The sequence below is a fragment of the Leuciscus leuciscus genome (assembly GCF_965113295.1).
Source record: "Leuciscus leuciscus genome assembly, chromosome: 19".
In the NCBI taxonomy this organism is placed as follows: domain Eukaryota; kingdom Metazoa; phylum Chordata; class Actinopteri; order Cypriniformes; family Leuciscidae; genus Leuciscus; species Leuciscus leuciscus.
In genome coordinates this window covers 22,007,345-22,023,804 of record NC_138743.1, presented here as the reverse complement: position 1 = coordinate 22,023,804, position 16,460 = coordinate 22,007,345, and the positions used below count along the sequence as shown (strand labels likewise).

The 16,460-nt window shown below is 35.6% G+C and overlaps 1 protein-coding gene across 4 annotated transcripts in view; it reads right to left on the bottom strand.

Moving 5' to 3' along the window:
- Positions 1-266: 266 nt before the first annotated feature.
- The window catches only part of ralgps2 (Ral GEF with PH domain and SH3 binding motif 2), a 125,485-nt gene continuing 109,291 nt past the window's right edge, over positions 267-16,460 (bottom strand). For all 4 annotated transcript variants that reach the window (XM_082146822.1, XM_082146825.1, XM_082146823.1 and 1 more), the window contains 5 exons: positions 13,015-13,120; positions 9,766-9,858; positions 6,410-6,515; positions 6,188-6,279; positions 267-3,502 (listed from right to left, as the gene is read on the bottom strand). In XM_082146822.1, coding sequence (XP_082002948.1) covers positions 3,473-3,502; positions 6,188-6,279; positions 6,410-6,515; positions 9,766-9,858; positions 13,015-13,120 — 427 coding nt within the window. In that variant the 3' untranslated portion in view covers positions 267-3,472. The remainder of the gene's footprint in view (positions 3,503-6,187; positions 6,280-6,409; positions 6,516-9,765; positions 9,859-13,014; positions 13,121-16,460) is intronic.

Below are 16,460 nucleotides of genomic sequence, written 5' to 3'. Positions count from 1 at the left end.
GACTAACCAAAGAGATGTTAAAAATCATGATTGATAAATGTAACTTAGGGTTTGTACGCCAGAATGGAAATATAAAGGAATGCATTGTGGGATGCCCTCTTATATGCTTTATCTTTAGGCAAAAATAAATAAATAAATAAAGGTCATCTGGTATTATGTGAATACAGAAAATCCACACACTACAAACTGCAGAAGAGTAGAACGTTAGTATGCAATTCTGAACAAAGAGCCACACACTCAGCCAAAAAACACACCAGACCACTGGATTAAAAAACAAACAACCAAAAGTGTTTATTATTTTTGTCCTGTCTGGAACCCAGGAGCACATCTCTCAGGTCAAAGGTCATAGCGCTACCCTGGGTCATGGGTCCCAGCGGGTGTGGGATCAGACAGGGAGGATCCGGGCTGGGTGGGAGCAGGTGACACAGAGTGAGACACACACACACGCACACACACACACACAATCAAATTCATTTCTGAAACAACTCACTACAAACCAGTTTCAGTCCTTTTAACACACCACAACATAAAACAAGTGATGCGATGAAGTTCAAACAGCCAAAGAAAGCGGCAGAGAAGATGAGAAGTCTGTGTGTATGATATCATACGCATTGTTCATATAAAGACAGCTAAACCGAATAGTACAAAGTATGTTGGAGAATTTCACTCATAATGCATAGGGAAAAAGAAAAGAAAAATCCAGCAACAACAATGTATCATTACTGCAGAAAAAAAAAAAAAATCATGGACAATTTCATTAAAACTATCTCATTATTGTTCACAGAGAGGGAGGGAGAGAAAGAGATGTAGTGTGAAGTAAACAACTGGAACTAAAAAATAAAATCCAGAAAAAATTTAAAAGGTCCAAAAATGTATTTCATAACTGAGGCAGCTTAGTCACAATTCCCACTGTTCTTCTGTCTCCGTTTATGAACTATTCCATAACGTCAACCGTCATCCATGTCTAAGGAACATTTCAGAGAAAGAAAGCTAGACAATGCCAATAGCATTGTAATACACTTTGGTCCAAGTCCTCGTTGGGAAAGGTTGGTGACTTCTCAAGATGCATAAATCAGTGTCTGGCGTGATGTTTACGAGCATACGGCACTCTTCCACTTTATTTGATTAGGAAAATTTCCCATTTCAACACCTTTGTGCCAAGTTCATTTGGTTGGTCACGACCACACACAAGATCTTCTGAAGCTTCTCTGCCTGTGCCATGACGACAAACCAGCCTCAGAACTTCACAGTTTGAGCCAAAATAACACTCCTCCAATCATGTAAACACTTATTTCTTTCAGACTTTCATTGCTTTTGTCTGCATCTTCTCTTCAATGTGGCAGATCTCAGAGCTTTTTCACAACCCAAAGTGCTAATACCTGTTATTAAAGGCTCAGAACATACGAAAACTACCCCGGATCAGCTTATCTGTCACAACCAGCATTTCTCAAATGTCTCAGTGTTGCCTGTGCTGTGCTGGACGCCCCCCCCCCCATCTACTATAAAATCTTCCCTTTTAGGTCAAAGACAAAAATTTACAAAAATATTCTGTTTAACGAAGAAAAGCAACGCAAGACTTCCTCTACCTCAGCATCCAATCATCTCCACTCAAATCCAATGCAAAAACACCACAAAGGAAATGGCGATAACTTGTCAATGAAGTCAGGCCTTGTATAAACCTGCTGCCAACTCCTCCATTACCATTTATTCATGTCAATTTGGTTTATTATTGTTGGTCGCTGCAGCACTTTGACGCTCTGGAAGAAGTTTCTTGCGCTAATCATCCAAGCAAAGTTGGATTTGTGGATTCATTTATTGCCCAAGAACTTTTCTCCTACTCTCAAGAGTGTTTGAGACTCTGAATCTTAGTTTGACGTTCCACACAAATGGAAACAGTAGAGCTGAGCTTGGAAAAATAAACTAGTCCATGGAAAGCAGAAGAACAGGATCTAGTCACCATGAACATGAAAGATAAAGACGGACCCATGTAATGAAACATCCTGAGACATCCTGGTCCGGCGGGAAAACGTCTCCTGCTCCGTAAACGCTAATAATTTGTTCTGAGCTTAACAGACATCAACTCTTGTTCCCTATATAAACTGATATTGAAGCTGTTCTCTAAATGAGCAAATGAGAACCTTAATGGCTCGACAAGAAGAAGCAAAAACTGAAGCCAAGTTGAGCTGGCGTAACTTTCGAAATGTAACATGTTAATGTAACAGACAATTAAAATAGTCTAGACATGTGCAACTATCCCAGTAATACTGAAATAAAAGAATAAAATAAAACCACATCGAAGCAAAACATCACATACAAATAAATCATCAACAGCAATAAAGGAGGGCTGTTGATGCTGCGGAAAACACAAGTGCCTTATCTCCTGCTCCGTCTCCCACCAATCACAATATTCCATTGGAAAACCACTGCTTAACTGGAAAAAAACCTAAATATAATAGGACTAAATACAAGTTTGGAGATGTAAACCTCTGCGTCCACTAACATTCACAGCTTGAAAAGTGTGTTTATGTACGTGTCCTCATAGACGACTCTTACTGTGAATCCAGAAGCGAACGAACGATTCTTTTCCTGTTTGATTGAATTGGTGTAAACCGGTACTTATTGCTGATGTTTTGAAGCTGGACGAGTCTTCAAACATCTTCCTTTCTCAATCTTTTCTTCCTACACACCCTCGCTTTGAACATTGCAGATGCCTTCTAGCAAAAACACACGTGTTTGTGTGGATATGAGCTAAAAAGAAGGCTACAGAATCCATAAAAAAGAACAGAAGTTGAATAGAAAACTGAAGGAGACTGGGTCTGGAATTCATTGAGTATCGGAGCCCTTTCTGGTTGCGTTTCAATAAATGAGGGTCTTCCATTTCCTGCAGTTAAACTTGCTTGTGGAAAATCTTGTCATGCTTGCATGAGCCTAATTCAAGTGTGCAAAGACACAATCAATTTATTTTCTGAAATGTGTTTGAGGGTCAGAGTTTCCTGGGTGTGTTTTGTCAAAGGAGGAGGAGCGCTGATTAGATTCACAACCAGTTAATACATAAAACACAAGCAAAACACACAAGGTAAAGAAGGTGTAAACAAACTCCAGAGGTCCATGAAGAGTCCAAGAAGCCGCCAAGATCCTCATTTCCTGGGAATCAGATGAATGATGGAGGAAGTGTAAATAAAATGTAAAAGGACCTTCCAGGTGAGAGCAGTGGAGGGGACACTGTTGCTCTTTCACACACACATTCACTCACACTCTGCTTGTTAAGGCAGTGGTGCTCGAGGAGTTTGCTGTGGGGTTCAGGCTGGGTGATGGCAGTGGGAAAGCTCCAACGCACACAAAAACACGAGTCATTTGCTTTTTTATTCATCTCAGGTCTCTCCTCCATTCCCAGCGTTCCTCATATTCTTCTACTCTCCTGTCATCCAGCCGCTCACAAACTCTCCATGTCTTTGATTCGGCATGGTCTCATTTATTCGAAGGACATTAGATTCGCTGGGACCTAGAATGGAAAAAGAGGAAGTGACATTGAACAAATCTTAAAGTGATATTTATGGTTTTAATGGTTTTACAAGATCCTGCACTGATATACACTAGCCATCCTCTAGAGAAAAAACTCAAACCCAAAACAGGTTCAAACGATCAAGTCTCAAAACACCTTACTAATGCAAAAATACTATTGTAATGATTATATAAATTTATGATAAATGATTCACAGTTCAGGTGAAGCCAAATTATATACTAATTAGAGTCTGCAAATTTAATCAAAAATTCTGGAAAAATAACATTATAATAATAACATTAAAATATAACATTTTAATAAATAAAAAGTTCTGTTGGGAAGTCAAATAAACGATTAATTTATGAAACGAACAATTAATTAATTTGAGTCGTAGCACATTATTCTTTTTTATAATATGAGCCGCGTTTCCACCGCAGGAACTTTCCCCAGGAACTAGGAACTTTGGGCTGGTACTCGATGTGTTTACACCGCAGGAACCAGGGTCTAAATGAAGTTCCGGGTAAATATTTCCCCCTCCGATAGTCCCTGCTCATGAGGTAGTACTTTTTCAAAGTTCAGGAACTTTAAGGGGTGGGACTTGTGCGCTGCACAAGCTGATTGGTTGTGTTCACGCCGCATTTTGGTTGGATGATTCCACGCAGCATTTATTTATTTTTAACCTTTTTTAAAAAATCTATTGCGGTTCGTGTCGTGGCTTCATGCAGTAAGAGTTTTCTGTCTGCAAATATGGAATTTAATTTAAAAAAACTGGTGGACTGGCGACGAGTTTCAGGCTTTATTAAGGGTATTTGTGGAAGAGGAAACTTTCTGCGCGTTCGTCTCAGCCATCTCACGATCAATGTCCGCAATAGCTGATAAAATACAAATGTTATATCTAACGTTAGCATTACGAGCTTACTGAACACGCTTTATCAGTGCTCGTCTCTTTTCTGCCACAGCTTTTATTATTAAGTCATTATGTTTACACATTGTCATCTATTGCAAGGTTAGGTTAGTAACAAACAACTATTTACAAGACTGTCACTATTTATGATTGATAGACGGGGTTCAGGCTTTTTTTAAGTGTATTTGCGAAAGAGGAAATTTTTTTGCGCGTTCGTCCCAGGCATCTCACAATAACTGATAACATACGTTGTCTAATTTTATACGCATATGAGCTTTCTGAACACGCTTTAGTATCAGTGCTCGTCTATTTTGTTTTGTTAATTACCTCGTTAGTAAACCAATACATAACTGCAGCACAGCTTGAAACTCCTCCATACTTATACATGTGGCGCAACTGATTATGTCCGTCGCAGACTGGGAGGAGCAGTTGCGCGCAGTTTACCTTCCCGGTACTTTAGACCGCGGTGTAAACGCAGAAAGCAACCGGTCTGGGGCAAAAAAAGTTCCTGGGAAAAAAGTTCCTGGTACAAATTGTTCCGGGTAATTTCGGTGGAAACGCGGCTATGCACTAGCATTCAAAGTTTGGTGTCAGTAAGTGGTTTTTATTTATTTATTTATTTATTTATTTATAAATGAATACTTCCAAATGTTTTCACCATTGATAATGCTAATAAATGTTTTTTGGGCATCAAATCATCATATTAGAATGATTTCTGAAGGATCATGTGACACAGAAGACTGGAGTAATGATGCTGAAAATACAGCTTTACCATCACAGGAATAAATTACATTCAATATTACAATAGAAAACAGTTGTTTTAAATTGTAATAATATTTCACAATATTACTGTTTTACTGTATTTGATCAAATAAATGTAGCTTTGGTGAGTATAAGAGACTTCAGTTCATGTCTGCTGTTTATCAGTATGTTTTTTGTCTCAGTTATTTAACTTAAGGGTGTTTTCTAGTTTTATTCAATGTATTTTGTGAAAATGTGTGTAAATTTAACTGAATTTGTTCATTTAAAGATCCTTACTGTTTTTTGTTTTGTTTTGTTTTTGCCAGAAAGATATGGTTCAGATTAAATTGCATTTGATAATTATAGAAATGAACATTTGATAGTTATAGGCCCATATTTAAAAAAGAAATAACCTAAATGCCTTCAGTGTTGTTAGCTTGTTTCTGTAGTTCTAGCTTGTGATGTAGTTAGACCGTTTAAATAAAGAGTAGCTTGCCTATAGTTTCAATATTGTAAATCATGATTAGCTTTCAAACAAGCTTCTTCAACACTGCACTTGACAAAATAACAAGCACTAGAGGGCAGTGTCATTGCTCAGTTTAATAAAGCCCTAAACACCTGCTGATGGAACAAGTCCAGTCTGACCTGTGTATTTGGAAACAACAGTTTTCAAAAGGCCATTATGTGAAATGCTTTTAATTTAATAGATCCCACTGAAACACTGTCAGTGATTTGCTGCAAAGGTTAGAGCAAATGTTCTCATATTTATTGAACCCAAAGGATTCTAGTACACAATAGCATCTCCTGAGGAGCAATTAACATCCTCAATTTAGCTGAAAAATTTTGCTTTTGCATGGAAACGCTCTGAACATTAAGTGCACACTGAAGGCCACTAAATTACTTATGAGCATTTTCTCTACAAAAGAAACTGAGCTAAATAACCCTCTGAGCTGAACAAGTCAAAACACAAGTACACACACACACACACACACACACACACACACACACACACACACACACACACACACACACACACACACCTGTTGCCTGTTGCTTTGACAAGCTGCACTCAAGTGTTTGAACCACAGCAGAGCGTTCATTCTGTTCCCTGCCTGGAACTTATATGAGTTTCCTGTGGGCACATAAATGAATAAATCAACAAAATGTGCATATCATAATACATAGTCACAGTGTAAATCTTTTATCGAAATATTGCATCAATATATCATTGTCTGGACAGTGATTGTGACAGGCTGTCTCACCGTGCTCAGAGTCGGTCAGCATGAAGATGTCGGGATGCTCCGGGTCGTCTGCCATCATGGCCATTAAGCCCAAAACAGAAACACTTTTGCTGGCGGTGGACTTGAACTGTGAAAATTACAGGTAAAATATTAAAATCCTTTTTTTAAATTAATATAAACAAATAATTACATATAATGCTAATGGATTTACAATTTGTATATAAATTAATCTAAATAAGTTAGATTATTATTATAAATGTTATTAAAAACTGAAAAATGCAGTCAAAATATTAAAATGTTTCTAAACTATTTTCTCCCAATTTAATACAACATTTTTAATTACATAATTTTATTCCAGTATGTATATAAATTAACTGAACTGATCTAAGATACTATTATTGAAATGTATTGTTATTATTAAATGTAATTATATATATATATATATATATATATAATTATATTAATAGAATTGCAATTTGTATAGAAATTAATTGAATTTGTACTATTATTATTATTAATAAAAAATGAAAATTAGTTAAAATGCTGCTATAACTATATAAACATTTTCATTACAAATTATATTAATACAATTACAATTTGTACAGAAATTAATTTATTTAATTTGAAATACTATTATTATTAAAAACTGAAAATTAGTCAAAACATCAAAATGCTACCAATCAATTGTTTTCAATGTAATATAAACATTTTAATTAAAAATAATGCATATATGAATTACATTCTGTATACAAATTTAATTTATTTAAAAAAAATATTATTATTATTATATAATTGAATTAATTTGAAAAAATATCATATGAAAAATGTCTTTTTTTTTCTATGAATATACATGCATACAGCTTGGCTTCATTCTTGTGCACAATCCTGTATTGCAAGTGTCTGTGTAAACAAGTAGCCCTGTTACTGTATTTGTATTTGACAGCGACATGTGCTTCTCATTAATCCTGATAATGTGTGATAGCTGGGCTTGCACTGATGATGTCATCCGTCTGATTATCCAATGACTGCAAACATCTGCCCTCACTCAGCACTGAAGCCTGTTTCATCAGTCATCGTTACCATTCCTTCCTGGATCCAACCACTCTTCATCCCTTCTCTACACCTCCTGGACAGAGTCACATCTCTACAAACACCTCCCAAGGCTTTCTGTCTGATTCAGTCCATTAAGCGCAACTTTCCTTGGCTCACATGATCCCTATCTCTCCCAACATCTCCTGCTGGATGGCATTAGAATAAGCACTCTTCCATCAATGTCATCCTGAAGTGATTAAGTGATGACGCATCAGGCTGCAGGATACAGTGATGCTTCCTTTCATCATTTCATCTATATCCGCTTCAGATGGACCACCTTGGACTCTATTAAGCATATTGTATGCTAAACGGTTCTAACCTCATAGACACACCCTTGTGAAAGAGGGCGATCGGGTTTTTATTAGTCTAAAGGGAAATAAAACTTTGCAGATTTATGTTAATAACATAACTTTTTGCATTGCATTTTGCCTACATATACTGTTTGTTAGTCACTGTTTGGATTTAAATAGGCAAATGCTTAAGCGTCTATGATAACATGGTTATTGCAGTGATTATGATGTTTCTAGCATGTTATAATTTTGGCAACAGTTTTTCTAACCTTAATTGATGGAGTGTGTAGCTTTTCGTTTTTTAAACAACCATGGAGACATATTCCAGGACATATGGACATATTCCAGGATGTCAAGATTTATCAGGATCAAATTGTGTAAGAATGAAGCATGACAAATCATTTTCACATTCACACATGATGGCCCCTGAGTCCAGACCTTAACTCAGTTGAAAGTCTTTGGGATGTACTGGAGGAGACTTTACAAAGTGCTGGACTCTTGCATTCTCAAATCAAGATCTTGACCAAACATTTATACACCTCTTGATAGAAATAACATCACATTTATTTCCATCAAGAGGTGCATCATTTTTGGTCAAGCTGTAAAGTCTACTCAATATCTATCCTCAGTAATCTTTATTATTTTTTTTACTGTATTAAATACTAATGACTAATAAAAAGGAAGTTTACTACCATTGTACACCGCTGTTCAAAAGTTTGGGGTCAGTAAGTTTTTTTTGGGGTTTGTTGATAAAATTAATACTTTTATTCAGCAACAGTGCATTCATTTGATCAAAAGTGACAGTAAAGACACTTATAATATTTCAAAAGAGTTCTATTTAAAATAAATGCTGTTCTTTTGAACTTTATATTCATCAAAGAATAGATTACCCAAAAATATTAAGCAGAACAACCATTTTCAACATTGATAATAATAATATATGTTTCTTGAGCAGCAAATCATCATATTAGAATGATTTCTGATTTGTATTAAAATAGAAAAGTTATTTTAAAATAACTATTTATTAACTATAAATTAACAGTTATTTTAAAATAACTATTTCTTTTGTAAAACATTTTACAATATGACTCTCATTGGTAAATTTATTTATTCATTAAAAACATAAAATCTTTATCAAACCCAAACTCTGAATGGAATACTGTACGATTTAAATAATCCATCATAATTAATAATAATACAAAATATTGTAATACTAATAATAGTTATTACCAACATCACATAATATTTTATAAATGCGTTTAAGGCCACATCCACACGAAGCCAGAGCTTTCCCTATCCGATATTTTTTTTTTCCCGTTCAAAAAAAAAAAATTCCGTAAACACGGCGTCGTCTCAAGAAATATCTGTGTACACACGAAACCACTGAAACCGACTCAAAACGATGTAGTATACATGCCAGACCAGTATGTGTCGCTGTAATTCTGCCACAGACATACACTAAAAACGGAGAAGAAGACTTGACTCGCGCATAAACCTTGCGCGCTGTATACAACAATAATATTAGGCACAGTAGCTTCTTTTTTTCTTTTTTAATCAAGAACTTTGTTGAACAATATGAAAAACCATAAATGTAGTTGCTGTGACTTAACGGTGTCTGACTAGTTGACACTTGGTGTGATGACATCATCGTTTCACAAAATATACGGATTGGCCGTACACACGAAAACGCAAGGGCGGCGTTTTCAGATTTATCCACCTTGGGACCCGGTTTCAAAAAATAGCGGTTTCAGTCTCCGAAAACGCCGGATCCGTGTGGACGAAACGCCAATACGATAAAAAATGTATACGTATACAGCGAAACGCGTCTCCGTGTGGACGGGCCCTTAATTGTCTTTTTGCTTGTTTTCATAAAACTAAATATTATGTAAATCCTGATAGTCCTAAAATAGACCAGTTTCTTTAAACTCCTTCAATTATTTGCCAGAATAAGCAACAAGGTTTGTGAGAGTAATGTGAAAGTGGGGAAACACTCACATGCTTCCTCTCTGTGGCCTTGAGGGACTTGGCAGTGTAATAGTAGAGCTGAGTTCCACAAAGAGCCACCCAATACTTAGTCCACGCTGCCACCTACAGACAAGAGAACACACTGAAGCACATGCCCACTCCAGCTACTGCAGAGAAATTAATGCATATATTCACCATAGATACTGTATTTATCAACCACTCAAATTGGTTCAATTACATATACAGTAATTGGTTAAATTAAATTCCACTACCACACATATAGACAGCTTCAAAGTGTGCTTTTTCAAGGTTGAAATATAATTTTTTGCTTACACTTAAGGTGTCTTTGTTACAGTATTTCAGGACTGAGTAATAATAATTAACAACGTACTAACTGTAGGATTAGGGTTAGGAATAGGGTTTGGTTTAGTTGCATATAATTATGCATAATGTACTGTTATTACTACTACTACAAGTAACATTGGACACAAGGTCACTGTAAAATAAGAGTAAAAAAATCCCCACAATGTCAACTGAGTCTAATATATCAATAACAGCATGCCTGAGCAAACAAAAAACATAATGTAAGGCCAAGAAGTAATCTGAACATATTGATCAAGATTAACTGAATGATATACTTATGGTAATTATATGCTTATGTAAGATCTTATGTAAGAAATCATGTAGTTATCCAGCGTATCTACATGCATATATGAGTAAAAGGTCTAGAAAGACAGATTTCGTGTCAGATCAAATATGTGCAGGAGATGTGGCTTTTAAAAGGCCTCTCGACTCCCATTACTGGACTTTAACACAGTATTTTTTACTGCCTTGGCTCCCTTCACACACTCTCTCTCTCGGAGGAGGAAACCGCTGGGTTTGATGGGGCTAATGGAGAAATGACTGACAGTTAAGAGACACTGTAGACCAAAAGATAAAAGAGCAGATTATGAGGAGAGGGCAAGAGACAAAACGGCAGAGAAAAGCACTAGAGCAAATGATCCCAACTGGTTTTGATTTTACACTGGACATCAAGCAGTGACCAAACAAAACCAATTTTTTTTATCGTACAAAAGTAAAATGTTATAAAAATCAAGCGATATACACTATTGCTTAAAAGTCTGGGGTGATCAAAAGTGACAGTAAAGACATTTATAATGTTAGAAAAGATTTCCATTTCAAATAAATGCTGTTCTTGTGAACTTGCTGTTCATCAAAGAATCCTGGAAAAATTATTTTTTATCACAGATTCCTAAAAAAATTAAGCAGTTTTCAACACTGATAATAATAATTTTTTTCTTTAACATCAAGGATCATGGAAAAATTATAAAAAAAATAAAAAATATTAAAATTGAAAACAGGTATTTTAAGTTGTAATAATAAAATCACAGTATAATGCAGTGTTAATTTCGTTAACGACATTTTTTCACAGACGAAAACGAGACGATAACTAAATAAAAACTAGTTTTGAATGACAAAAACTATGACGAAAATCTATTGACATTTTCGTCAACGAATAAAAACAAGACAAAAATGTTAGATAGTGACGATTTGGGAAGCGATCCAGTCTGATGTCCTGCATTTGTGGTAGATGCGCACAATTGTACTGTGACATGATCTACCCAGCGGCACACGAGTTGGCATGCGCTACATGTCTCATAAAACGTTAAAACATGTAAACGTCTGGGAGAATGAGTAGAGCAGACATGAAGATCTGAATAAGAGTGACGACGCAAAAAAAGAGCTATATTCGGTACGGTTTTCTGTGCGCACACACCCGACCCGAAGCGTGCAGCCATTCACATAGACACCAATACAGCGGTACAGTACAGAATTGAGCTCTCTTTCGTGTCTGAATGGACAAATACACACAAATATTATGTCTAAATGTCCGTTTTGGAGAGAATTCACGTAAATTATGTCGGTTATGTCTTTAACAGCTGTGAGTGTATCTATGTGCATCAGTGCATTGGATCCGCATGTCATTGGACATGATCCGATGTCTTAAAGTGACAGTGGGTAATAAACCTAATGCGGTCTGTGTCCTTAATATTGATCAAGCAACAAAAGAAAAAGAGAAAAGCATTCACTGCTCGTTAATAGCTTTAATAAGGATTAATTATATTTAATTCATACAAATAAATATGTCTGCTTGAAAGAATAGAGAATGATGTATGCAAGTAGTTATAAAGAATGCATATATCATTCATTGAAAAAAAGACTGTCTTCTACTTTAGGAAAAGTGGTTTTATTTAATTTTAAGATATTTTTTAAGTTACAGTAGTTAAATCTGTATCTGTATTGCACGTTCAAACTTTAAAATCATATTAGCAGGTTAATATATGTTTTCTCCGGGAGTATGTGGGTTTGGAAATTTTAGAGAAATTCTAAATAAATGCATTTGAATTGAAACCCATTATATTTTAGTCGACTAAATCTACTGTAGATTTAGTCGACTAAAATCTTATTGTATTTCGTCGACTAAAACTAGACTAAAACTAAAACAATTCAGATGACTAAAATATGACTAAAACTAAATGGCATTTTAGTCAAAAGACTATGACTAAAACTAAATAAAAATTTGCTGTCAAAATTAACACTGGTATAATGTAATATAACATATCATAATGTAGTAAATATAGTAGTACATTACAATGAATATAATAATGCCAATGTAATATTACTATGAAAACACACAAACTGTCCATGCTAGCTTTTTCAAAGTGTCAGATGAATATGTATCAGAATAGTTTTATTGGACAGGGACACAGCCTTTGATGTCAACAAATTAATATTTTAAATAGTAATCATTTCACAATATTATTGTTTTTACAGTATTTTTACGCAAATAAATGTAGCCTTGGTGAGTATAATAGACTTATTTCAAGACTTTTTAATGTCTGTTATAATATAATATAATATAATAAATATATGCATAAATGAATGGCAATTTTATAATATTGCTATGAAAATACAAAAAAAAACCTAACTTGCCAAATGTCAGATGAATATGTATCAAAATAAAGTTTTAATGAACACAGCCTTTGACGTCAACAATAAAAAGATATGGTGAGCAATTTTTCCTTTTTAAAAGTTGAAGTATGATCACTTGGTTTGCTAAAAAAAAAAATCATCCTTTTAAGTTGCAGTTTTATTGCTTGCATTTAGCACCATTTTGGAAAAGAAAGAAAGAGACGGTGTATGAGATCACAGGGAGAGATCGAATGGAGTTTATGGACAGGAGACGGATGAAGTGTTGCAGTGGTAGTTTGCTCTCACCGTGGGTTTCTTGCCTTCCTTGAGGACTGTTTTCCTGCGCAAGACCCCCTGAACTGTGACGGCTCCTGGGTAAAGATGCACCGCCAGCTCCTCTGACTCAGCAGAGCTACACACACACACACACACACACACACGTTTAATTGACACACAGGGACATGTAACAGACTTTTTAAAAAAGACACATACAATTATAAATCACACAAGTGATGTATATTAAAAGCCACAATGTGAAAGTGAAGAAAGTGAGAGTGTTTGAGAGAAAGAGAGAAAATGAGTGAACTGTGAAAAACATAATACTGACTGTTATCTTTCTTAAAGGGATAGTTCACCCAATGAATATCAACTTTGATTTATAATTTGTTCCTCACACAAAGCTATTATGTGACTTCAGAGCTAGAATACATTTTTCTTGTGTGCTCTTTGAAGTTTCCAGTCTTTTTTCGATCGAGAATCAGCACAGTCTTCAGAATATTTGCTCTTTTTTGCAACCAAGGAAATTGACGGGTTTGGAATAAGCGTGAGTAAATTACGACTTAATTTTTTAGGTGAACTGTTTGTTTACTTCTGTTATATGCATTTTTTTTTTCTACTTTTTTCTCCATTACTACATTCTGCCAAAAGCAATCTCTTTTCACAAGTACAGAAAACTCTACCGCCTACAAATGTTGTGTCTACAGACATTTAAAGAGCCACAAAACATTCCTTTATTATTCATTTCTAAATCTAAACATAAAAAACAGCCTCTGGTCTTAAAGTTGGCTTTGTTTAGTTTGATTTAATATGTAGGCAGCAGTATTGGAAGATCTTTATAAAAAAAAAAAAGAAGAAAAACTTGTAACATTAACACTACTGTATACTGACATACTGCTCATTAATACACTTTTGTCCACTTAGAGAAGGTTATGATGTACATTTTCTACTCTGATACTTGAATGCAAAAGTCACTGGTCATCTGTTAACCATGAGTAACATATGTCCTTCATTACTGAATTAGCTTATCTAAGTTTTTTTTGTATTGCTTTTTCACAGCAGTGTTTTAAAAGGGATGGATTTACAGACACAGCCTCTCTGCAAGGGTTTTAGCATGCTGAAGTTGAGTCTCTAAAATAAATGCACCCTTTTTAAAGCACCACTGCGGCCATCAAAGCACTGTTTGTGCAACAAATTCACCACATTCAACAATACATTTCAAGACGATTGCTGTCAGACTTCAAATCGTCTGCTGTGAGCAGTGTTCCCGTTATTATTTACATCCTTTTAAGGTCTGCATCTGAGGCTACTGCACTTCAACTGTTCTATGTACACACATTTTTGAAAAACCTACTGTACACTTTTTTGAACACAAGAACACATCCAATGTAAACGGCCCCCAAGAACTGCACCTGATGGACCCTAATTATTCAGTGTTTGACCCCATTTACTCTCTCAGTGCATGTTACCGGTCTCACTGTGAACAATTCATCTGTACATCCATTTTTTTACCTTTTAATCAAAATGTCAGTTGGCTCCATTCCGGTATGAGTAAAAATAGATCTGATGCAACGTTACCCAATCACAAGGTGCAATGGAACAAACAGAACTAAGTATAAGAACAAAAAAGAATTCAAGCAACACTTGTGGTGAACGTTTCTGAAAAAATACGGACGTGTTACGGCTTTAGAGCCTTCCTAATCCTATTCTTTCTTAGTATTGAAAATATAAAGCAGAGCACAAGAGAAGGTGGTAACTGATTACACAAGGAAAAAGAGAGAGGCTTTTAGGATTTTGGCTTAAAGAGTTTCTGTGATGTTTGGAGTGTATTGTGTGACACTTTTTTAAATGGAAGTTGTTGCCTTGATGCTTGTTGACTGAATCCTTTATGACGTGAGAATGTGGAAAATGTGTCAGTTTGACAAGAATGTATTCTGATTGGTTGACTGTTTCATCTTGATAATAAACCTTTTTAACTAATTACTTTCTAAAATAGTGTGATGTTATAAGTGGAACTTGTCAGCTGTAGCTAATTTCCTTTGTTTTCTAACACGTATTGAGTCATATGGAGATGTGTTGTTTTTTTTAAAGAAATGTTCACGTTTTGTGTTTGCTGTATATCCTGAGGAAGGATCTCAAGCCGAAACGCGTCTGGATTTTTTTCAAAAACCATTAAAAGTTCACTTCACCACAAGTATGCAACACTCACTTTTCACAATCCAATCAACAGCCGATGGAGAAAATCAAGTCCCACCCTACATTTTATTCAGCTTCACTTGGAAGTAATGCAGTAGTTTCAAGTCAGTCGCAACTTCCACTTCATGTTGACATTAAGATGGCTAGTTAGACAATCCCATAACCAAGAAAAGTAAGTTTCACATATACAAAAAAAGTTTCAATGGTAATAGTGTAGTGATCTAGTGTAGTCTATTGGTAATGTGTAGTGACTCAAAAATAACTCACTTTCAAACCAAGCAGCTTTTTATTGGTCAACGTGGCAAATTTGCATGACTGGCTGAACCCAATGCAAAATCTTTATAGGAAATTTTTCGATATTCTCAACTGCATAGATTGAAATGATTGGATTTCACCCACAAAAAATTGCTGAACGACGGTAAATTTGACTGTACCTTAAGCATCATTCAGAAGTATAGTGCTTTTAGCACTGGAGGTTGCAAACTGTAGGGCTGGAACGATGTGTCGATGCAATTGATTACATCGATAACACATTATTTATGTTCTTCCCTTATCCCGTCACAAAACAAAACTCTAGAGCAGATGCTAATGGATAATATGACAGCACCGCGTAATACGATTGCGTTCATATAGCATTCTTCGGATGAACGCAAATCATTTCACCATCTCCGTGAGTAAACTGAACCCGTCATGATTTTACAGTTTACTGTGACTCACATTATATGGCGTGGCAGACAACTAGTTGTCCAGTGCGGTTCCGTTCATTCAGTGCAGGTTTGTCGAAAATGAGGTTGTGAGTCCTGAAAATGTGCAGGAGTCATTTGTGTTACAGAATGGAGTTGTAACGCAACCGCATTGAGCGGCGCTGCCATACTAGTCATTAGCATCTGCTCTAGAGTTTAGTTTTGTGTGAAACATGATTGGAGATTAGGGATGAACATAAACAGTGCACAATCGACGCAATCGATTATGTTGACTATATTGTTGGGAGTAAATCCACATTAGTCATTCAACTTCTTAAATCAAAAGAGGAACATCACAGCCGTTTACACTGGGTATTAAGATGTGTTTTCGTCAATCTGATCCCAAGTGAACGACATTAAATACAGGTGTAAATGGGACCTAAAACGTTTTGAGATTGTCTACTTTCGACCACTCTGAAAACCCATTAGATGCATTCACGTGACAATCGATTCCAACTTCGTTATGTTGTGCCAAAACACTGTTGAAAACACTGTTACCATTCATTTCCTTTCCTCTGCACTCCCGTGAAAATTATG